A 24,614-nucleotide genomic window follows, 5' to 3' on the forward strand; every position below is an offset into this window, starting at 1 on the left:
AAGACAATAAATCCAAAAATTCAATTTGAGTAATCTCTTTGGTGACAGTAGGAGAGAATTCTGAGAGGAAGTGAGAGGACATTCAGTTCATGTCAGAGGACAGTTTGGATAAATATGTTTAAAGCCAATTCATGGTTTCCACATGACCAATGTGGAGTCTGAAAGCAGATGTGCACACAGCTGTGTTCATACTACAATAGGTGCATGTTGTCCACAACCTTTAGGCTTCTACATGTACAGAGGATCCATGAGGACCCTCAAGGACTTTGTGAAGGACGAAATATACAGCATGAGTATTCTTTCAGACACACAGACTTGAAAACCATGAATTGGCCTTTATCCTCCTGTCATGCAGTAGTAGTTTCTAAATTTCCTCAAACATGCTGGACAAACTTAATTTCTCACAAACCACATGTACAAATGTTGATTTTGTTGGAATACACACCATGGGGACATGGTTAGGGAGATTTTGTTTAATTTTCATTATTTTATTTTTTTTTCCTTTTTCTATATTTTTATATTTTTGTGGGTATTGTCAGTTTGGTCTTGTTGACCATCATACAGTTGATCACCGAGCTGATAAGCTGTTGCCCTCAGCTGTTCAATCCCAGCCTGTTTTTTGGTGTACATAGACTGAAAATGAGCCACTTCAGTGGTGAGATTCTTGTTCTGCTCTTTCTGCTCTAGATGAGGTAAATTGTAGAATATATTTCTACAGTAATGATGGTTCCACACACAGTATGTGATGACCCCTCAGAGGTGACCAGGATTCAGGACTGGTTGACCGGGTCCTTGAAAATGCTGGTGGGTTTGCCCTCATCAGGAGCCACAGTTCCCTCAGGAAGGCCTTAAAGAAGGTGGTTCCTTGAAATCTCAGCAAGCTGTTGGTCGGGGTAGTGTGGGGACAAGAGCTCTATCCAATAAGGATGACAAGGCTCTAGATGATAGACTGACTGGAGGACAGCGGGAGCTGACTAGTTTGAAAACTGGTGGGGATTCTGCAGGCTGATGGCTAGTTGACTGTAGCTGGCATGGGGTACGTATGCTGGGAAATAAGCTTGTCAAGAAAGTCCAAAATGAACTCAGGCAATGAGTCAGGGCATTTACATATCTCCACAGATATGTAAAAGCTCAAATACACAGCTGCATTTTTGAGTCTTTGTATTGAGCCTTCTTCCATCCTCCATATAGACAAATTAAAGAATCCACATCTACATGGGGAAAAACATAATATGGATCAGGTGGCCCTGGAGGAGAAACAGGAGGCTAGGGGCTTTTGGGGTCCTAAGCAGAGGACAGTTGATTGATCATTGCAGACAGGAAGGCCACCTGATTAATAAGCAAATGTTAGGACCCGACCGCTAGGGTCAGCTGGAAGAAACAAAAATAACCAGATGTAGTTGATTTAGAAAAGCAATTTATTGCTCAGTGACAAGTTTGACATAAAATGATCCAACAAGAAAAACAAGACTGATGGATGTTGCTAAATCAAAGAACAAAATAAAACCAAACAAAAGCTAACAGTTTCTAATCTAGCTAAACACAAAACAACTAAACTCCCTAGCCAAACCTAAACACAATAGCAACACCCAACACAAACAACACAAACTAATACAAGCGAATAGTGCAGAGAACAAACTAAACAAAACTAGTGCCTAAAAACACACGTCTCTGACAAAACACAGGACACCAATGAAGTAGCTTCTTCTGTCATTCTTTCAGAGACACGGACTCGAAAACCATAAATTGGCCTTTATCCTCCTGTCCTGCAAAAATTGTTTATGAATTTCCTCAAACATGCTGGACAAACTTAAATTCTCACAAGCCACATGTACAAATATTGATTTTGTTGGAATACACACCATGGAGAGATTTGGGATTTTTTTTTTTTTTTTTAAATTTTATTATTTTAGTGTAAAATATTTTTATATTATATATGAATTGATTATATTACTAATTACTATAAATATTATTAAATTATTATTATTATTATATATGAAATAATATATTATTATTATTATTATATGAAATATTTAAAATGGCGGTATGTCAGTGTAATGGAGCTCTGCGGAGGCACCGCTACATAAATCAGTGGCGTAACTGACAACTGCTGATGCCAGCAGAAGGCCCACACAGGTGCTGCCAACCTGCCAGGCCACTTTTAAAAGGCCTTGGCAACAGCGTTTCCAAAATCCTGCCTTAATTGGAGCAGGAGTAAAATTCTCTGCACCAGTCAATATTTTTTTTTTGAGCTGTGTTATAGTTTCTTCATGAGTCCGAATGACATGCATAGCTTCTGCCACTTGGAGCTGAAGATTTTCAACAGCCATCTTCAAACGTCGATTTTCTCCCTTCTGATTGTCTCTCTGGCTCACAACTGCGGACAACTCCTCGGCAAGCCAACTGTTCTGCTCACTCAGGAAGGCTTCCTTCTCACGAAGGTCATGCACTGTTCTTCTGAGCTTTTCCAGCTCTGCCTCCATCAGTGATTCCGCCTTGGTCAGCCTTTTGTGTGCATACTGAACCTCTTTCAGTTGCACCTTGAAGAGAGATATTTCTTCTTCCAGACTTGAGATCTGTCTGTGTTTCTGTTCTGTCAGATATTCAAGCTGGGGCCGCTTGAGCACTGAGGGTTTTGTTCTTCTCAGTGAGGACTTTTTCATTTTCTTCCAGAGCCTGAATTTCTTCCTGCAGCTGTTCAATTAGTGCTTTCTTTGTGTCCTTCTGAGATTTTGCTTGTTTTAACTCAGCACTGATGCTGTCTTTCTGTTCAGTCAGAGAGTCCTTATCCTCCCGCAGATCCTCCAGTTCAACCAAAAGGTTTTGGTTCTGGAGCCTCAGTGTTTTGATCACGTGCTCAAGTTCAGCAACTTTTTGCAACAGCTGATTTTTTTCAGTTTGGTCTTGAGCATCTTCCAGTTGATCCTCGAGCTGACAAACTCTTTCCCTCAGCTGTTCAATCTCAGCCTGTTTTTTGGCATACATAGACTGAAATTGAGCCACTTCAGTAGTGAGACTGGTAGTAGTGAGAGCCTGGTCAGACATGGTAGATTGATTTCTTCTCAATGTTTCGTGGTGGTGGAGATGAAATTGTATATTCCTACTGTAATGCTGCTTCCGCACAGCACTGAAGAAATGTCCAGCAAACTTGGAATGAAGCGAAGCTGAGATCTGGCCTATTTATACACTCTGAATGTGACATCATTCTGACATCATAGATTTTTCATTGTGATGTCATACTTGATGTCATCACATACTTGATTGCCACTTCAACAGGCTCCGCCCACAGTCAGGCTCCACCCACAGTAGACCTTGGCTCCTCAGTGGATCCAAGATCCACTGTAGAACACAATGGCCACATTTCATCCAGTCCACTTCCAACTCATCTATGCAACGATCACGTAGACAACTGCAGAGGAGTCCACAGTGACCCTCATTTACTTGGATAGATGATGAAAATGATGCCATACTTACCCTTGCTTCTGTCCTAAAATACCAGTATAAAATATATGTAGAGAGAGAGAATTCCTAAAACATCTTCTAAACAATCTATACAGCCCTTTATCTGCTGTAGGTTCGTGGGGGGCTGGACCCTGTCCCAGCTGACTTGAAGGTGAAGGCAGGATTCAGCCTGGACAGGTTGCCAGTCTATCACAGGGCCCTCATAGAGACAGACAACCAAGCACTGTCACATTATCTTATGTCCTGTAATAACAATACCTACACAATTCACACCTACAAACAATTTAAAATCGATTTTTAACCTCACCATATCTTAGGACTGTGGGAGGACGCTGGAGAACAATTCGTATTATGTGAGAGGTCATCATTCACACTCATTTTCACTCACATTCAGCCTGCATGTCTGCAGACTGAGTTCATCATCCGTACTTGTTTAGAAGTGGAAGAGGTGCTGTGAGTTTCAAGTGTAGCAGATAAGTACTGTCCCTGATGCAGCAGCTGGGTTTAGCATCAATGCTGCCAACAGAATACACATCATATTACTGAAAGAGACTGTAAGTAGGCTTTGACTACACTTAATCCACAACTTTCAGTGGTGGGTGTCTCCAGCTGCTGATTTTGTAAGAGGATTTCATGTCAATGGTCCAACCGTTAAAGTCCTGCAGCTGGAATCTCCAAGGAGCTCTCATGTCTCAGTTGCTCAGGTGTAATCTCCAGAAGGCCCTTATGTCTCTGGAGCTCATCCTCTGAACTTCAGCATTGTTGTTTCTAGTAGTCCTTTGTGGCCTTTACCCCATTCAGTTCTACTTTGAGGTCTTGAATTTTCTGTGGCTCAAAAAGTTCCCCCTCCACTGACACATGCAGTCACCACCACGCAGAAAGAAGTTATCTTGCTATGTATCTTGCGTTTACTGTCACATATAAATTACCAAAAGTTGGTTTGTTCTGTTGCTCTTCCTGTCTGATTTCCTTGCCTCTCTCATGAGCTTACAAAAACCCTTCTAATCACTGTGAGGTCACAGTTGGCACAGAACAGTTCAAACAAAAACAACAGCCACTGCACCAGGCTACATTAAAACACCCTCAATCAATTATCTTATGTCCTGTAATAACAATAACAACATTATATGATGTAATAACCTCAAATGAAAATGGCATTTTTAATTTTTTAGTTTTTATTTCTTTCTAAAAGAATGCCAGAGAAATTATACCCGATGCGACTATTCTTTCACAAGAGAAAACCGAGATAAAATTAAGATTTTTCTAAATGTGAAAAAAAAACATTTATTTATGCCATTTATATCGCCTTCATTTTATTTTGATGGTTTTTCTTTGAGTTTGTACCACCTCTAATCCCACAAATTATAGTTTTTTTTTGTGTGTTGTATGCTTTTTGGTTTAGTATGAGTTGTGTACATGTATGTCTTTTGTATTGTATATCTGTATTCTTGTATGTATTGTTTATGTATTCTGTAATTCTGATTTGTATGCATTATGTGTACATGTTGCATTTTGGTGTTGTCACAAATGAAATTATGAAGACCCCAGGAAGAATAGCTGCTGCCTTGCAAAAGCTAATAGGGGAGCTTAATAAAACAAACAAACAGTAGGAGAGAGAATTCTGACATGAAGTGAGAGGAAATTCAGTTCACAGCAGAGGAGAGTTTTGGCTAAATATGATTAAAGCCAATTCATGGTTTCCACATGACAAATGTAGAGTCTGAAAGCAGACGTGCACGCAGTTGTGTTCATACTACAATAGGCGCACGATTACCACAAGCTTTAGGCTTCTGCATGAACGGAGGATCCATGAGGACCCTCAAGAACTTTGTGAAGGACAGAATTTATGTCATTCTTTCAGAGACACGGACTCGAAAACCATAAATTGGCCTTTATCCTCCTGTCCTGCAAAAATTGTTTATGAATTTCCTCAAACATGCTGGACAAACTTAAATTCTCACAAGCCACATGTACAAATATTGATTTTGTTGGAATACACACCATGGAGAGATTTGGGATTTTTTTTTTTTTTTTTTTTTAATTTTATTATTTTAGTGTAAAATATTTTTATATTATATATGAATTGATTATATTGCTAATTACTAAAAATATTATTATTATTATTATTATTATTATATATGAAATAATATATTATTATTATTATTATATGAAATATTTAAAATGGCGGTATGTCAGTGTAATGGAGCTCTGCGGAGGCACCGCTACATAAATCAGTGGCGTAACTGACAACTGCTGATGCCAGCAGAAGGCCCACACAGGTGCTGCCAACCTGCCAGGCCACTTTTAAAAGGCCTTGGCAACAGCGTTTCCAAAATCCTGCCTTAATTGGAGCAGGAGTAAAATTCTCTGCACCAGTCAATATTTTTTTTTTGAGCTGTGTTATAGTTTCTTCATGAGTCCGAATGACATGCATAGCTTCTGCCACTTGGAGCTGAAGATTTTCAACAGCCATCTTCAAACGTCGATTTTCTCCCTTCTGATTGTCTCTCTGGCTCACAACTGCGGACAACTCCTCGGCAAGCCAACTGTTCTGCTCGCTCAGGAAGGCTTCCTTCTCACGAAGGTCATGCACTGTTCTTCTGAGCTTTTCCAGCTCTGCCTCCATCAGTGATTCCGCCTTGGTCAGCCTTTTGTGTGCATACTGAACCTCTTTCAGTTGCACCTTGAAGAGAGATATTTCTTCTTCCAGACTTGAGATCTGTCTGTGTTTCTGTTCTGTCAGATATTCAAGCTGGGCCGCTTGAGCACTGAGGGTTTTGTTCTTCTCAGTGAGGACTTTTTCATTTTCTTCCAGAGCCTGAATTTCTTCCTGCAGCTGTTCAATTAGTGCTTTCTTTGTGTCCTTCTGAGATTTTGCTTGTTTTAACTCAGCACTGATGCTGTCTTTCTGTTCAGTCAGAGAGTCCTTATCCTCCCGCAGATCCTCCAGTTCAACCAAAAGGTTTTGGTTCTGGAGCCTCAGTGTTTTGATCACGTGCTCAAGTTCAGCAACTTTTTGCAACAGCTGATTTTTTTTCAGTTTGGTCTTGAGCATCTTCCAGTTGATCCTCGAGCTGACAAACTCTTTCCCTCAGCTGTTCAATCTCAGCCTGTTTTTTGGCATACATAGACTGAAATTGAGCCACTTCAGTAGTGAGACTGGTAGTAGTGAGAGGCTGGTCAGACATGGTAGATTGATTTCTTCTCAATGTTTCGTGGTGGTGGAGATGAAATTGTATATTCCTACTGTAATGCTGCTTCCGCACAGCACTGAAGAAATGTCCAGCAAACTTGGAATGAAGCGAAGCTGAGATCTGGCCTATTTATACACTCTGAATGTGACATCATTCTGACATCATAGATTTTTCATTGTGATGTCATACTTGATGTCATCACATACTTGATTGCCACTTCAACAGGCTCCGCCCACAGTCAGGCTCCACCCACAGTAGACCTTGGCTCCTCAGTGGATCCAAGATCCACTGTAGAACACAATGGCCACATTTCATCCAGTCCACTTCCAACTCATCTATGCAACGATCACGTAGACAACTGCAGAGGAGTCCACAGTGACCCTCATTTACTTGGATAGATGATGAAAATGATGCCATACTTACCCTTGCTTCTGTCCTAAAGTACCAGTATAAAATATATGTAGAGAGAGAGAATTCCTAAAACATCTTCTAAACAATCTATACAGCCCTTTATCTGCTGTAGGTTCGTGGGGGGCTGGACCCTGTCCCAGCTGACTTGAAGGTGAAGGCAGGATTCAGCCTGGACAGGTTGCCAGTCTATCACAGGGCCTCATAGAGACAGACAACCAAGCACTGTCACATTATCTTATGTCCTGTAATAACAATACCTACACAATTCACACCTACAAACAATTTAAAATCGATTTTTAACCTCACCATATCTTAGGACTGTGGGAGGACGCTGGAGAACAATTCGTATTATGTGAGAGGTCATCATTCACACTCATTTTCACTCACATTCAGCCTGCATGTCTGCAGACTGAGTTCATCATCCGTACTTGTTTAGAAGTGGAAGAGGTGCTGTGAGTTTCAAGTGTAGCAGATAAGTACTGTCCCTGATGCAGCAGCTGGGTTTAGCATCAATGCTGCCAACAGAATACACATCATATTACTGAAAGAGACTGTAAGTAGGCTTTGACTACACTTAATCCACAACTTTCAGTGGTGGGTGTCTCCAGCTGCTGATTTTGTAAGAGGATTTCATGTCAATGGTCCAACCGTTAAAGTCCTGCAGCTGGAATCTCCAAGGAGCTCTCATGTCTCAGTTGCTCAGGTGTAATCTCCAGAAGGCCCTTATGTCTCTGGAGCTCATCCTCTTAACTTCAGCATTGTTGTTTCTAGTAGTCCTTTGTGGCCTTTACCCCATTCAATTCTACCTTGAGGTCTTGAATTTTCTGTGGCTCAAAAAGTTCCCCCTCCACTGACACATGCAGTCACCACCACGCAGAAAGAAGTTATCTTGCTATGTATCTTGCGTTTACTGTCACATATAAATTACCAAAAGTTGGTTTGTTCTGTTGCTCTTCCTGTCTGATTTCCTTGCCTCTCTCATGAGCTTACAAAAACCCTTCTAATCACTGTGAGGTCACAGTTGGCACAGAACAGTTCAAACAAAAACAACAGCCACTGCACCAGGCTACATTAAAACACCCTCAATCAATTATCTTATGTCCTGTAATAACAATAACAACATTATATGATGTAATAACCTCAAATGAAAATGGCATTTTTAATTTTTTAGTTTTTATTTCTTTCTAAAAGAATGCCAGAGAAATTATACCCGATGCGACTATTCTTTCACAAGAGAAAACCGAGATAAAATTAAGATTTTTCTAAATGTGAAAAAAAAACATTTATTTATGCCATTTATATCGCCTTCATTTTATTTTGATGGTTTTTCTTTGAGTTTGTACCACCTCTAATCCCACAAATTATAGTTTTTTTTTGTGTGTTGTATGCTTTTTGGTTTAGTATGAGTTGTGTACATGTATGTCTTTTGTATTGTATATCTGTATTCTTGTATGTATTGTTTATGTATTCTGTAATTCTGATTTGTATGCATTATGTGTACATGTTGCATTTTGGTGTTGTCACAAATGAAATTATGAAGACCCCAGGAAGAATAGCTGCTGCCTTGCAAAAGCTAATAGGGGAGCTTAATAAAACAAACAAACAGTAGGAGAGAGAATTCTGACATGAAGTGAGAGGAAATTCAGTTCACAGCAGAGGAGAGTTTTGGCTAAATATGATTAAAGCCAATTCATGGTTTCCACATGACAAATGTAGAGTCTGAAAGCAGACGTGCACGCAGTTGTGTTCATACTACAATAGGCGCACGATTACCACAAGCTTTAGGCTTCTGCATGAACGGAGGATCCATGAGGACCCTCAAGAACTTTGTGAAGGACAGAATTTATGTCATTCTTTCAGAGACACGGACTCGAAAACCATAAATTGGCCTTTATCCTCCTGTCCTGCAAAAATTGTTTATGAATTTCCTCAAACATGCTGGACAAACTTAAATTCTCACAAGCCACATGTACAAATATTGATTTTGTTGGAATACACACCATGGAGAGATTTGGGATTTTTTTTTTTTTTTTTTTTTAATTTTATTATTTTAGTGTAAAATATTTTTATATTATATATGAATTGATTATATTGCTAATTACTAAAAATATTATTATTATTATTATTATTATTATTATTATATATGAAATAATATATTATTATTATTATTATATGAAATATTTAAAATGGCGGTATGTCAGCGTAATGGAGCTCTGCGGAGGCACAGCTACATAAATCAGTGGCGTAACTGACAACTGCTGATGCCAGCAGAAGGCCCACACAGGTGCTGCCAACCTGCCAGGCCACTTTTAAAAGGCCTTGGCAACAGCGTTTCCAAAATCCTGCCTTAATTGGAGCAGGAGTAAAATTCTCTGCACCAGTCAATATTTTTTTTTTGAGCTGTGTTATAGTTTCTTCATGAGTCCGAATGACATGCATAGCTTCTGCCACTTGGAGCTGAAGATTTTCAACAGCCATCTTCAAACGTCGATTTTCTCCCTTCTGATTGTCTCTCTGGCTCACAACTGCGGACAACTCCTCGGCAAGCCGACTGTTCTGCTCGCTCAGGAAGGCTTCCTTCTCACGAAGGTCATGCACTGTTCTTCTGAGCTTTTCCAGCTCTGCCTCCATCAGTGATTCCGCCTTGGTCAGCCTTTTGTGTGCATACTGAACCTCTTTCAGTTGCACCTTGAAGAGAGATATTTCTTCTTCCAGACTTGAGATCTGTCTGTGTTTCTGTTCTGTCAGATATTCAAGCTGGGCCGCTTGAGCACTGAGGGTTTTGTTCTTCTCAGTGAGGACTTTTTCATTTTCTTCCAGAGCCTGAATTTCTTCCTGCAGCTGTTCAATTAGTGCTTTCTTTGTGTCCTTCTGAGATTTTGCTTGTTTTAACTCAGCACTGATGCTGTCTTTCTGTTCAGTCAGAGAGTCCTTATCCTCCCGCAGATCCTCCAGTTCAACCAAAAGGTTTTGGTTCTGGAGCCTCAGTGTTTTGATCACGTGCTCAAGTTCAGCAACTTTTTGCAACAGCTGATTTTTTTCAGTTTGGTCTTGAGCATCTTCCAGTTGATCCTCGAGCTGACAAACTCTTTCCCTCAGCTGTTCAATCTCAGCCTGTTTTTTGGCATACATAGACTGAAATTGAGCCACTTCAGTAGTGAGACTGGTAGTAGTGAGAGCCTGGTCAGACATGGTAGATTGATTTCTTCTCAATGTTTCGTGGTGGTGGAGATGAAATTGTATATTCCTACTGTAATGCTGCTTCCGCACAGCACTGAAGAAATGTCCAGCAAACTTGGAATGAAGCGAAGCTGAGATCTGGCCTATTTATACACTCTGAATGTGACATCATTCTGACATCATAGATTTTTCATTGTGATGTCATACTTGATGTCATCACATACTTGATTGCCACTTCAACAGGCTCCGCCCACAGTCAGGCTCCACCCACAGTAGACCTTGGCTCCTCAGTGGATCCAAGATCCACTGTAGAACACAATGGCCACATTTCATCCAGTCCACTTCCAACTCATCTATGCAACGATCACGTAGACAACTGCAGAGGAGTCCACAGTGACCCTCATTTACTTGGATAGATGATGAAAATGATGCCATACTTACCCTTGCTTCTGTCCTAAAATACCAGTATAAAATATATGTAGAGAGAGAGAATTCCTAAAACATCTTCTAAACAATCTATACAGCCCTTTATCTGCTGTAGGTTCGTGGGGGGCTGGACCCTGTCCCAGCTGACTTGAAGGTGAAGGCAGGATTCAGCCTGGACAGGTTGCCAGTCTATCACAGGGCCTCATAGAGACAGACAACCAAGCACTGTCACATTATCTTATGTCCTGTAATAACAATACCTACACAATTCACACCTACAAACAATTTAAAATCGATTTTTAACCTCACCATATCTTAGGACTGTGGGAGGACGCTGGAGAACAATTCGTATTATGTGAGAGGTCATCATTCACACTCATTTTCACTCACATTCAGCCTGCATGTCTGCAGACTGAGTTCATCATCCGTACTTGTTTAGAAGTGGAAGAGGTGCTGTGAGTTTCAAGTGTAGCAGATAAGTACTGTCCCTGATGCAGCAGCTGGGTTTAGCATCAATGCTGCCAACAGAATACACATCATATTACTGAAAGAGACTGTAAGTAGGCTTTGACTACACTTAATCCACAACTTTCAGTGGTGGGTGTCTCCAGCTGCTGATTTTGTAAGAGGATTTCATGTCAATGGTCCAACCGTTAAAGTCCTGCAGCTGGAATCTCCAAGGAGCTCTCATGTCTCAGTTGCTCAGGTGTAATCTCCAGAAGGCCCTTATGTCTCTGGAGCTCATCCTCTTAACTTCAGCATTGTTGTTTCTAGTAGTCCTTTGTGGCCTTTACCCCATTCAATTCTACCTTGAGGTCTTGAATTTTCTGTGGCTCAAAAAGTTCCCCCTCCACTGACACATGCAGTCACCACCACGCAGAAAGAAGTTATCTTGCTATGTATCTTGCGTTTACTGTCACATATAAATTACCAAAAGTTGGTTTGTTCTGTTGCTCTTCCTGTCTGATTTCCTTGCCTCTCTCATGAGCTTACAAAAACCCTTCTAATCACTGTGAGGTCACAGTTGGCACAGAACAGTTCAAACAAAAACAACAGCCACTGCACCAGGCTACATTAAAACACCCTCAATCAATTATCTTATGTCCTGTAATAACAATAACAACATTATATGATGTAATAACCTCAAATGAAAATGGCATTTTTAATTTTTTAGTTTTTATTTCTTTCTAAAAGAATGCCAGAGAAATTATACCCGATGCGACTATTCTTTCACAAGAGAAAACCGAGATAAAATTAAGATTTTTCTAAATGTGAAAAAAAAACATTTATTTATGCCATTTATATCGCCTTCATTTTATTTTGATGGTTTTTCTTTGAGTTTGTACCACCTCTAATCCCACAAATTATAGTTTTTTTTTGTGTGTTGTATGCTTTTTGGTTTAGTATGAGTTGTGTACATGTATGTCTTTTGTATTGTATATCTGTATTCTTGTATGTATTGTTTATGTATTCTGTAATTCTGATTTGTATGCATTATGTGTACATGTTGCATTTTGGTGTTGTCACAAATGAAATTATGAAGACCCCAGGAAGAATAGCTGCTGCCTTGCAAAAGCTAATAGGGGAGCTTAATAAAACAAACAAACAGTAGGAGAGAGAATTCTGACATGAAGTGAGAGGAAATTCAGTTCACAGCAGAGGAGAGTTTTGGCTAAATATGATTAAAGCCAATTCATGGTTTCCACATGACAAATGTAGAGTCTGAAAGCAGACGTGCACGCAGTTGTGTTCATACTACAATAGGCGCACGATTACCACAAGCTTTAGGCTTCTGCATGAACGGAGGATCCATGAGGACCCTCAAGAACTTTGTGAAGGACAGAATTTATGTCATTCTTTCAGAGACACGGACTCGAAAACCATAAATTGGCCTTTATCCTCCTGTCCTGCAAAAATTGTTTATGAATTTCCTCAAACATGCTGGACAAACTTAAATTCTCACAAGCCACATGTACAAATATTGATTTTGTTGGAATACACACCATGGAGAGATTTGGGATTTTTTTTTTTTTTTTTTTTAATTTTATTATTTTAGTGTAAAATATTTTTATATTATATATGAATTGATTATATTGCTAATTACTAAAAATATTATTATTATTATTATTATTATTATTATTATTATTATATATGAAATAATATATTATTATTATTATTATATGAAATATTTAAAATGGCGGTATGTCAGCGTAATGGAGCTCTGCGGAGGCACAGCTACATAAATCAGTGGCGTAACTGACAACTGCTGATGCCAGCAGAAGGCCCACACAGGTGCTGCCAACCTGCCAGGCCACTTTTAAAAGGCCTTGGCAACAGCGTTTCCAAAATCCTGCCTTAATTGGAGCAGGAGTAAAATTCTCTGCACCAGTCAATATTTTTTTTTTGAGCTGTGTTATAGTTTCTTCATGAGTCCGAATGACATGCATAGCTTCTGCCACTTGGAGCTGAAGATTTTCAACAGCCATCTTCAAACGTCGATTTTCTCCCTTCTGATTGTCTCTCTGGCTCACAACTGCGGACAACTCCTCGGCAAGCCGACTGTTCTGCTCGCTCAGGAAGGCTTCCTTCTCACGAAGGTCATGCACTGTTCTTCTGAGCTTTTCCAGCTCTGCCTCCATCAGTGATTCCGCCTTGGTCAGCCTTTTGTGTGCATACTGAACCTCTTTCAGTTGCACCTTGAAGAGAGATATTTCTTCTTCCAGACTTGAGATCTGTCTGTGTTTCTGTTCTGTCAGATATTCAAGCTGGGCCGCTTGAGCACTGAGGGTTTTGTTCTTCTCAGTGAGGACTTTTTCATTTTCTTCCAGAGCCTGAATTTCTTCCTGCAGCTGTTCAATTAGTGCTTTCTTTGTGTCCTTCTGAGATTTTGCTTGTTTTAACTCAGCACTGATGCTGTCTTTCTGTTCAGTCAGAGAGTCCTTATCCTCCCGCAGATCCTCCAGTTCAACCAAAAGGTTTTGGTTCTGGAGCCTCAGTGTTTTGATCACGTGCTCAAGTTCAGCAACTTTTTGCAACAGCTGATTTTTTTCAGTTTGGTCTTGAGCATCTTCCAGTTGATCCTCGAGCTGACAAACTCTTTCCCTCAGCTGTTCAATCTCAGCCTGTTTTTTGGCATACATAGACTGAAATTGAGCCACTTCAGTAGTGAGACTGGTAGTAGTGAGAGCCTGGTCAGACATGGTAGATTGATTTCTTCTCAATGTTTCGTGGTGGTGGAGATGAAATTGTATATTCCTACTGTAATGCTGCTTCCGCACAGCACTGAAGAAATGTCCAGCAAACTTGGAATGAAGCGAAGCTGAGATCTGGCCTATTTATACACTCTGAATGTGACATCATTCTGACATCATAGATTTTTCATTGTGATGTCATACTTGATGTCATCACATACTTGATTGCCACTTCAACAGGCTCCGCCCACAGTCAGGCTCCACCCACAGTAGAACTTGGCTCCTCAGTGGATCCAAGATCCACTGTAGAACACAATGGCCACATTTCATCCAGTCCACTTCCAACTCATCTATGCAACGATCACGTAGACAACTGCAGAGGAGTCCACAGTGACCCTCATTTACTACTTTCTATACAGCCCTTTATCTGCTGTAGGTTCGTGGGGGGCTGGACCCTGTCCCAGCTGACTTGAAGGTGAAGGCAGGATTCAGCCTGCCAAGCAGGCTGAATCCTGCCATTTATATCGCCTTCATTTTATTTTGATGGTTTTTCTTTGAGTTTGTACCACCTCTAATCCCACAAATTATAGTTTGTTTGTTTTTTTTTAATTTCTGACAATACATCGGCTAAAAAAATGCTTTTTTGTTTCATTTATGTATCTCTTCCATGTATTACTCTTTTTTCTATTTTTTAACTTGTCTATTTTTGTGTTTGTGTAGCACTTTAAACTTGTTTTGAACGATGCTATACAAATTCATTAAGATAAGATAAGATAAGCTTTTTTTGATCCTACAGTGGGGAAAGTTCACCGTTACATGATTGTTATTAATATTATTGTGTTTTCAGGTTCGGGAAGCTCCTTCTCTGAAGCCAACTACAAACCGTCATTCCTTCCTGATGAGGAGCTTAAACATCTTGTCCTTAAGTGGGTGATTAAAATGGGCACTGAGCTCCCACAGAAAGCCCAGAATCACCACAGGGGCCCCAGTCACCTAGGGTTTCTCCCAGACTCACACACACATTGTGCACTTCATAGCACTTATCAAATGTTGAACTAGGGCAGAGTGCTGCTACACTTATGTTTTGGAGATTTTTTTCAGTACATATTTCAGCACTATTACATCAATAATATTTTAAAAGTAGAAAAAATGCAAAGTTCAGAATAACTGAATGGTACATTCGAGAAATCTACTATATGAAAAGTCAAACTCATCAAGTATGACCACTGCTTTCTGTTCTACTGACACTTCAAAATTTTGCAAACCTGGTTACATCAAGTCTTTGATCTACCATATTGACTGCATGAAACTTGCACTTACTGGTAAACTAAAATATCTGACATTCATTTGATCTCCTTTCAAATTCAATTTTCCTGTTAAAAGTGAGGAGGAAAATGTTTATGATGCCATTAGTGTGTCTGAGGCATATACACACATCAAAGGTTATGTCAAAAGATATAGGAGCATTACAGCAATGATAATTATGTCAGTTAGATATATTCTATATTTAGACAGATTCACTGCTCAGAGTATCACACTATTTATACAATTTCTGCTAATCAATTGCAAGCAATTTCACTCCAATCCAGGTTTAAAACAAAGAAAAACTACAGAGCAGATCATCCTCCAAAACTATCTATTCTTCAGAGTTCTGAAATAAATGCCAGCCTCAAGTGTTGAACAAAACCCACCAGCCAGAGAGACACTTTGATCAACAGCTATCCGTTGCTCCAAACAGAGCATATATTCGGGGAAACAAAGCACAATCTCAGCTGCTAATCCCCTGAGATTCAGAGCACATTCCTGTAGAAGCCTTTGATCTCTGGAGTGCATCCGGACAGCTGACTCCAGACATACTGCACACTTACATGCACACGCATGAACAGATATGCACATAAATGAGCCCTTGGACTATTAGTATATCAAATATACAATTTTATTTTAGATGACACCTACAGTGGCATTACTTTAACAAACCTTAAACAAAACATTGTACCTGTAAAGTATTAAAAGACTTGTACAATGCGACTAAACTTAAATCTGCATTTCTTAAAAAACTGCTATGTGATGTACAATAGCAGTTGAGAAATATTTAGAGAAGGATGAGATGCTTTAGTTAAGCAAAAAATAAAATAGTTGGATAAACCTGATCAAATTTCTGCATGCCACTAGAGCTTTATCCTACTCTAAACCACTATCATTCTTTCACAGAAATCTGTTCCAAGACCACCATACACAACTCAGAGTTATCCGCTCTGCTTTGTCGCACAGGAGAAACTCCTCCAGCTTTTAGTAATCTATGTGACATACGATGCCTGATGTGACATTAAAGCCACCTCCACATCCTCAAACCTCCCAGTCCCGGAGCTATGTTGATGTCAGCCCGAGGCTTCCACTGCATCTTCTCATGGGAAAATAAAAAACAAATTCACAGAGCTCCTCTATGGCCAGGTGCTACCCCTCCTCCCAAAGGCTAGGGCTTTTCTTCTCTTTAGAGTGTGGCTCCAAACTTTTCTCCCAGCCTCTTCAAAGAGCAACAACAGGCCCTTGGTCCCTTGGGAGCACAGAGGGGGTAGAGCCCGGTGGGAGAGGGGCATACGTCACACAGCACGCACAAGAGGCCAGCCGGTGGGAAAAGAAAATGTACAGGGAGAAGACAGAAAGAAGGAGAGAAAGAAGATGAGGAGTCTGTATTTGAAAGGTGCTTTCAGCCTCTAGACAAGGGCCCTCGCTTTGTGAAAACGACAAGGAAAGAAAAAGCACAACAACAGAAGCGAAAAACGAAGGGGGCGCAAGACCTGCCATGTCTTTTATCAGACTCGGAGGCTGAGGGAATGCGTTTAAAAGCTTTAGGCCTATTTCCAAAAAAACCCTTTCTACTTCAAAAAAATCAGAGACCTCGCAACCAACTGTGAGACAAGGGGGTTGGGGGCAGAAGCTCCACTGTGATTCACTTTTGAGTGCATTCTGTCGTCAGATGTACCTTTGCTTTTTGTCTGCATTCCATACAAACTGACGGAAGTTCAGTTGAAGAAGAAAGAATCCAAGCTTTGGATTTGTAAAAGCAGCAGCTTGGGAAGACTGGACGTGCAGGGGGTCTTTTCTGACTACACAGAGGGTAGGGCTTCACAGAGGAGGAGGAGCCATCAGTGTCACTACAAACACCTCCCTGCGTGGCCCATTTCAAATGCAGTCTCATTTCATCACCCACACCCAACACAGGGCCACAGGGTAAACGCAACAAACAGATGGAGGTTAGGAGGAAGGGAGGCAGAAGAGGGCAGAACCAAAAGAGGGGGAGGGGGATTTTAAGAATAGAAAGCAGTAAGTTGTGAGGAAAACAATTAATATAGATCAGCATAATCGTCCTTCAAATGCGACAATCAGAGCCAAAGGAAGCAACCTAATAATCCAGCCACGCAGAAACTTGAACTTCCAAGTCCTAAGTTGTGAAAACCTTCTGCCCTATCAATGTCTTTGTCAGCAACTGAATTCTACAGGCTGCACATAACATATCAAATTTATGGGTGGGTGTAGACAACATGCAGTACACTAGGGGAAAGTGTGCCGAGGTTCACATGACCTGGATCTCATGTGTTGAGACCTACGGATCCACCTGCCCACACCACTCACTCACTGTCCACTGAGCCCAACCAGCGCTGCACCTGACTGCCAAACTCATGAATGAGTGTAGAGCAGGGCTATTCAATTAAAAATTGACTCGGGCCGGCTTTTCAGACTAAGAACATGAGCTGGGCCGGATGTTTTTAGCAGACAGTGAGCAAAGTTAACCATTTAAAATAAACACAAACAGATCAGATAACAAACACACTGGATGTTTATAAACGTATTGCCACATCCAAAAGGACATAAACACAATAGAAGAGCAGTACTTAAACTAAACCTGTGCTGAAATACTGCTTCTTTAAATGTTACATTTCAAACACACAACTTCAACACATTTTGATAGGTAAATATAAGCACATGTTAAGGTGCATATGAACATAAAAACTAAGTGCCGATTAGAAACACCATCTTTTGTTTTGGTTACATCTCAAAGTGCATTAAAAAGTAACTTGCTTAACAGTAACTTTTCAGAACTTGAGACATTTTTCTTCTTTTGAAATAACAAAAAACAGAGTTTGTCTCTGTCCATATTTGGTCTCATCTGAGACAGTCACATCTTCAGTGCATATAATCAAAAAAATAAACAGTAGGCACAGTGATAGTTACTATCCCTTTGAAACGAAATAAAGCTGACATCAAAGTGCGTAATAAAGTGCAACTAAGTGAAATAACTGTCAAAACAAAATGTATTTCTTAAATATTAAACTTCTAATAAGTGACCAGAAAATAGTCACATAAATACATAAAACTACCTTTAGTGTCTGCTACAGCACGCTGCTTTGTTGCACTTACCATGTCTCGAAGACATTTGTGGCGAGAATGTTTGACGTGTCAGAGCTGTTTGATAGCAGATGTTACACTCGTCTTAACTTTATCGTCCGTTAAAACTTCATCCACGACAGCCAACATGCAGTCCTTCACAGTTTCTGAGTCTGTGAACGGCCTCTTTTTCGTGGCCCTTTCCTGAGCTGTGCAGGTCCGCTTCATTGTAGTACAGCTCCGGTTGTAAGATGCAGTCAAACTCTGAATTATAGCCGCTCTCTCATGACATCCCTCGGGAAAGTTTGTCCGAAACGCAGCATGTTTTTCAGTGTGGTGTCTTGGGACATGATAATCTTTCAGCGCTGCAAAGCACTCGTTGCAGAGTAAACGCATTGGTTTGGCGTTCGGACTTGGTGGTAAATAAATAAATACTTGTCAGTCCACGCAGGATTAAACCGACGGTTTTCCTCGCCGATTTGTCGTTTCAGGATAGAAAAAGACATGCTGCTATTTTCGCCTGTATAGAACTGCTAATGTTAACTTTTCAAACGCGTCTCCTCAACACAATGCATTGTGGGTTAGTTGCTAGGTTACGGTAAGTGTTGCATTCAATGTTTGCAATAATGTTGGAATTTTTGTAAGAACTTGTCAGTGTTACTGAAAGATGTTTTTCTGTTTTTCTCGGACCCAAGTCCCAATCACTCGACGGTTGCTTTCGGGCCGCATGTGGCCCGCGGGCCGCTAATTGAGTAGGGCTGGTGTAGAGCCTGCATGGAAACATCATTAAGTGTTCAAGCGGATCTTTATGCTTCAGGCTAGCTGTGAATTTTTAACAACAATTTAATCCAAACAGATTAATGAGGACAAAGCGCTAATGTGAGCCGCTCCTCACAACAACGACTTCTTTAAAATCTGCATTGTTCTAACAGTGAATATGTTTTGGAAAATATTGGATCAAAAGAATTCCAAGCGTGGACTCCCTGCTGTTGACACCTGACCCACATTCTCCTGGACCCCGGTTCAGCTGGGAGGGGGCCTTAAAGAACAGCGGCTATAAATAACTATCTCACCAGGTATTCCATACAATATAGACAACTTTTAAAGCTAAGAGCATAGACGTGCATTTTCTCATCTAAGAGGTTAGCTTCTGTTTTCGTCTGAAAGCTCCATGAGGTCGAGCTTTTGAACTCCTTTTCAGACAACGTTAAGACTTCTAATACAGTTAAAGCAAAGTATAAGCAGAACATTTTCTGTACCAAAGACTAATAGATTCTATTCGAGGATTAATTCATAATTCTAGATTTGAGATCATTTTGATCATTTAGAATTTCTAGTGACACACATGGAATTATTCAATAAATGTTCTAGAAAGGTTGGGACCTCGTACCTGCTTGTAGGACTCCTCTTAACATCACAGGAAGAAACATTAACACATAAAACATTAAGCTTATTTAACAAAGTGCTTACACAACAAGAGACAAATGTAGAAAACAGCACTATAAAGTGAAGTTTTTAAGGCTTCGAGAAAACTACTGAAGGATACATCTCATCTGAACACAGCGTGTAAACTCCTCTGCCTCTGACTGATGAGGAAAAGAAACATAAAACCTTGACTTTATAAATGTGTACAAAACCGTTATCTGACATGACACCGAACAGCAGGAAACATACAAATGCATTACATTTTAAATGCGTTAAACTTTAAAATGAATCCTTACACTCCACTTTTAGAATCCACTTTATAATCACAAAACGAGAGAAAAGCACCCAAATAAATATTGATGTAGAAACACCTTTCTTCTTTTCTTCATTTTCCCCCTGAGCTTTAAAAGCCATTAGGCACCCAGACTTGAATTATTTATACAAACTGAACTCCGTTAACTCTAAATTGTACAAAAACATCCAACCCTTTCGGCAGGGGCCCCTTCCATCCTGGACCAGAACTTCACACACACCAGTGTTGTTGGTAAAAGGAGCACACGAATATGTGGAGGAACAAAGTAATGAATGTTTGTTTTTGTGGTAATAATTCATGGTAATTGCATGGTAATAATGTGGTTTTAAATGCTTAAATTGCCCAAAGCGTACGGACACCACTCGACACATAAGCAATGGTGTGAGTGGAGTGGATATTCGGCTGCAGCTGTGTCTACGTGCTCAAGAAAAGAAACATGGATTCAGGTATTTCTCATAGAGCCACTCCCAAAAAACATCCCGTAGACACAGCTGGCAATGAGTGCAATCCTGCTGGTATATTAACGTTTACTATACCTTTGGACGCCTCAGGATTAATACCTTTGACACCATGTATGTGCCAAACTCCTGACACTTTAAGCGCAGTTTCACTCCGTAATCAATAATCCACCATGGAATGCAATGCTATCAAAAACTCCTTGGGACAGAAGAAAAAATTATGATGGACTTTAGACCTGACATAAGTGAGACTTTTATTACTTAGAACTTCCTTCATTTTTATGCTGACCTGCTGCACAGCATCATCATGCTGATAACTCCTGAAACCAAAGGCTCAGTTCTCCAAGAATCCTATCCAGTGAATGTATTTGTGTCTTGCCTGCGTAATAATCAGTTTAAATGCATGGAATAAGATGACCTTCACATAAGAACGTCTGCATGCAAATGGAGCAGGAGCAGCAAAGTGGAAAATATAAGACTGACTGTTTACTTCACCAATCACATACATGTCACTGATGAGTGCTTAAATGAACTGTCAGATATTCTGAAAGGAAAATCAAGCTCCCCAACATCACAACAGCATATAGCAGCAGATCCTCTGGTGTGTTCAAAATGCAGTTGATCCTCCATTCTGGGCTGTACTCAATAGATAGATGCATTTCTGTTCATAGTGTCTGGATCGTGGGTGGAGGAACTGGTTTTCCCTTTTTTTTTTGGTGCCTTGATGGGCTCCAGTTCCTCAACCATGCTGCCTTTGAGGAAGGCATCGCTAACCAAAGAGGCTTAAGGCTCCTCTGAAGCAATTCCAAAGGATTTCCCCACTTGACAACAACAGCACAGTGTTTACGGCACTGCCAAAATACAAAACAAGCATGACCTCCCAACATTTCTCCCCAGCCTTTACAATCCATACTTGTCACCAGACTGTCACACTGCAATGCTTTCAACTCAGGCTTGATCTATTGTTACCTACTAAAAGAGAGAGAGAGCCTAAGATCAGCGCAAAGGCTGATACAAGCATTTGTTCCCTACAGAGAGCTCTATAGCAAAGCAATTCATTGTTACATTTTTGTCACAGCGAAACAAAAACAACACTAAACGGAGATGGCTCACTTCAGGAACATGTCAGTCACTATGAACACCTCTGGTAAAAGTTTGTCCACAAACAAGGCTTCGAGGAAGTTTGTTTAGACTTTGAGAGGTCGGACACGAGACTGAAATTAGCCTCAAGTTGATAAGGCGATAAGGCGAAGCGCACTAACAATAAAAATAAAAAATAAAATGCGCACAAGTGAAGACACGCAGGTAACAGTTAAACAAGAATTTAGCAGGCATTTCCACACGGCTGCCTGGCTATAAATAGCCGGTGGACGGAGCGGTACTCACCCGTGTGGTCAGACCGCAGTTATTCTTGTGGTGACAGTCCTGTTGCTCCAGACGGGAGCTCGTGCAGTAGTACTTCTGCTTCACGAGCCAGTCGTCGATGCCCTTCCTGGCCAGGCAGGCGTTCACCACGAAGCTGTCTCCTGAAACACACCACCCCGTCAGCCCGCACACCACAGCTCATGTTTTCCACCTTCAAAGACTCCGTAACGAAGCTGCAAACTGCTCACAAACTATGTCCAGAAACACACACACGAAGAAGGAGAGGAGGCAAATAAAGTGCGCTTACCTTCGGGACTCTCCCTCGGTTTACAAATAGCGGCTTCAGAGACAGAAAGAAAGACAATGAATGTGTTACTCGAAAGTATCGCAGCAACTACGAGCTGTGATTTTTCTCTCTCTCTCTCTCTCGCAGGAATAAGAAGCCTTACCATGTTTCGAGTGCAGTTTACCCATTTCTATGCATCGAGTTGGAGTTGAAAACCATCAGATGAATATAATCCAGAGATTTTTTATTTTTTTTTTGCTTATATCTTTTGTTTGTTTGTTTGTTTGTTTGTTTTTTTAAATAAGAAGCAGGCTGCGATATCCAGACAGCGGAGCGTCCGTGGAGAAGGAAAGCAGTCTGCGCTCAGTGCAGGACCGTACGACTGGCAGCCAGAGCAGCCTTTGATCCGCAGTACAGCGATGTCAAGACGCATGTTGACGACAGAGTGTGTGGTTCCGGCCATCGCCTTCAGAATAAAGCACACGGAACAGAGACCGGCAAAACAATCAGAAAGACAATTTACATTGCACTATTGCCAAGTGAGCTCGCACACACAAGGGATTTGCCACTCACCACCACCAACAAGTAAGTAAGAGAATAAATATAAAAATCTAAATTCGAGAAATTCCAAATAAAAGTGTAAAAAAAAAAAAAAAGCATACATTTGCCTAAACCACAGTAATAAATTCCAATACAATTTAAAATACAATATTGCACATGTTTTTTAAAGTACTGCACATGATATTGAAATGTTGTACACGTATTGGATATTGGATATTCCAGAAATTACTGTAATCTTTATGACATTTAAACTATGACATTTAAGCATACATTGTAAGGAGGAATATGTCAACAGAGAATTACCTTGAAAAACTGAACTCGTCGTAAATCTGGGCTACAATTACACCACCGAATGAAACGATTCAGTCAACTGGTCAGAAACGACCCTCCTGCCACCCCATGTCCATGCATCTTTCATTGTGAAAAATGAATGTCAGAACTTCCGTATTTAAGTTACTTTATCTTTTTGACTTGACGCAGCTCCTCCAGCTTTACCCGCTCTTCACTGTAAATCAATTTATGTTCACTCAGTGTTGAAAACTAAGTTCCCCTGCTGCCTGGATAAACGTGAGTTAAGCGCGCTTCAGGTGATCCTATGTGTTAGGTAAAATTGCCTCAAGTTTTAAGAACTTATGATTTCATGTTCTAAAGTGATCGGCACATTTTTCCAACATTTTATATTTTAAATCCAATTAACTTTACACTAACAAAACTCATATTTACATCATGTAAACTTGAAAGGTTAAGTTAATCTGATTGAAAGCCTTCAAGACATTTTTACAGTGTTGTCTCTCTTAGAAGCAACGAGGTACCAACAAAACCATCATGTCAGCCATCTAAAGATCAAAATTTAAGTATTACCTTATAGTCCAAGCAAGTGTGTATAGATGTAACAGCTGCTGAAGTAAAGTTAACTTCATCGTTTTACCACTAGGAGGAGCTGTCGCATTGGTAATGCTAAAAGTAATTTGCTTGGTGCGCAGTTAATTTGTATAAATATTGTTTTTATTTTCCTAATATTGTAAAGTGCTTATTAGGCCAAGGTAATGCATACTAGTGATAATAATTGGGTTTAAACTAATATAAAAATTGTAAATGCTAAGTCATGTGAGAGGGCACGGCCAGGTTACTTCCTGTTTTGTTGCTAAGCTAAAGAGAAGCAGCCGACACGGCAGACAAGGCTCCCGACCGAGTGTTAAATAAAAGTATAAAAGAAAAGAAATAAGCAACTTCCCAAGTTCACACCGTTTGCTCACTTAGCAGGCCAAAGTGGTATGTTTATTTTATTATTTGTGTTTATGTTTGTGTCAATGTATTAAAGAAGCAAAGCTAATTGTATGTACATCACTTTTCCCCACCAGTTCTACGGTGTACTCTGTGATGTTAAAGCCTCAAGAAAGTCACAGTAAAACATCAGTAAAAGAAAAGAACCCTTGTGTCTTCGATTTGTGAGCAAGCCGGCATAGTAGAACACTTACTGCCCCGGAGAAGGCGAAGGACAACACGAGGTGGTCGGGACCCGAAGCTGCTAGCAAGAAATGCTACACCACATGCAAGGAAAGTATCACGTGCTTGGACAAATGCATTGAACAAGTAAAGAAGCAAGCTAACAAGTAAAAGGCTTAAAGGCAAGCACAAAAGTCAGTGTCTTGGAAGGAGCACAAGTATTTGTGAGCTGTTATTAAAGATTCAATTGCATTCCAATACCCACACGTGGCATTTCTCTGCAAAGGAATAAATCTTATCACAAGGATAAAGAGATTAAAGCAAGTCAATGAACAAAACAAGCACTAAAATAACGCAAAATGGCAGATGAAGATAAAGTTATAACTCAGACCACTGAGGAAAGCAGTGCAAATAATGATGTACAAAATGATGAAAATGAGGAAACAAAATACAGAAGAGCAGACAAATGAAGAAGAAACGCCACAGCCCTCATCCTCAGTTGAAAGCACA

The 24,614-nt window shown here is 40.3% G+C and overlaps 3 protein-coding genes and 1 long non-coding RNA gene across 5 annotated transcripts in view; 1 reads left to right on the plus strand and 3 right to left on the minus strand.

Annotated features, from left to right (window-relative positions):
* Window positions 1–22,495, minus strand: part of nkd1 (NKD inhibitor of WNT signaling pathway 1) — a 50,352-nt gene extending 27,857 nt beyond the window's left edge. The window contains exons 1-3 of one of the 2 annotated variants that reach the window (XM_055015088.1): window positions 22,261–22,495; window positions 22,119–22,151; window positions 21,833–21,972 (exon numbers count right to left, since the gene is read on the minus strand). In XM_055015088.1, the coding sequence (XP_054871063.1) occupies window positions 21,833–21,972; window positions 22,119–22,151; window positions 22,261–22,285 (198 nt within the window). In that variant the 5' untranslated portion in view covers window positions 22,286–22,495. The remainder of the gene's footprint in view (window positions 1–21,832; window positions 21,973–22,118; window positions 22,152–22,260) is intronic. The other variant, XM_023275821.3, reaches the window with a different exon arrangement.
* LOC111572274 (intermediate filament protein ifa-1-like) lies at window positions 8,339–11,797 on the minus strand. Its single transcript, XM_023275855.3, has one exon. It carries the CDS (start codon window positions 10,257–10,259, stop codon window positions 9,249–9,251), a length of 1,011 nt encoding a protein of 336 aa, XP_023131623.1. The 5' UTR covers window positions 10,260–11,797; the 3' UTR covers window positions 8,339–9,248.
* LOC118470697 (intermediate filament protein ifa-1-like) lies at window positions 11,948–14,272 on the minus strand. The gene has a single exon (XM_035950753.2). It carries the CDS (start codon window positions 13,871–13,873, stop codon window positions 12,863–12,865), a length of 1,011 nt encoding a protein of 336 aa, XP_035806646.1. The 5' UTR covers window positions 13,874–14,272; the 3' UTR covers window positions 11,948–12,862.
* Window positions 22,496–23,558: 1,063 nt separating the features above from the next.
* Window positions 23,559–24,088, plus strand: LOC129349421 (uncharacterized). The gene is made up of 2 exons (XR_008602424.1): window positions 23,559–23,930; window positions 24,020–24,088. It is a non-coding gene; the product is annotated as an uncharacterized LOC129349421 (long non-coding RNA).
* Window positions 24,089–24,614: the final 526 nt, after the last annotated feature.

The sequence above is a fragment of the Amphiprion ocellaris genome, chromosome 1, assembly GCF_022539595.1.
Source record: "Amphiprion ocellaris isolate individual 3 ecotype Okinawa chromosome 1, ASM2253959v1, whole genome shotgun sequence".
NCBI classification, from domain to species: Eukaryota; Metazoa; Chordata; class Actinopteri; family Pomacentridae; genus Amphiprion; species Amphiprion ocellaris.

Excerpts from the sequence above, each read along its gene's own strand:
- LOC111572274 (XM_023275855.3), bottom strand. The coding sequence starts at position 10,259 with ATGTCTGACCAGGCTCTCACTACTACCAGTCTCACTACTGAAGTGGCT.
- LOC118470697 (XM_035950753.2), bottom strand. The coding sequence starts at position 13,873 with ATGTCTGACCAGGCTCTCACTACTACCAGTCTCACTACTGAAGTGGCT.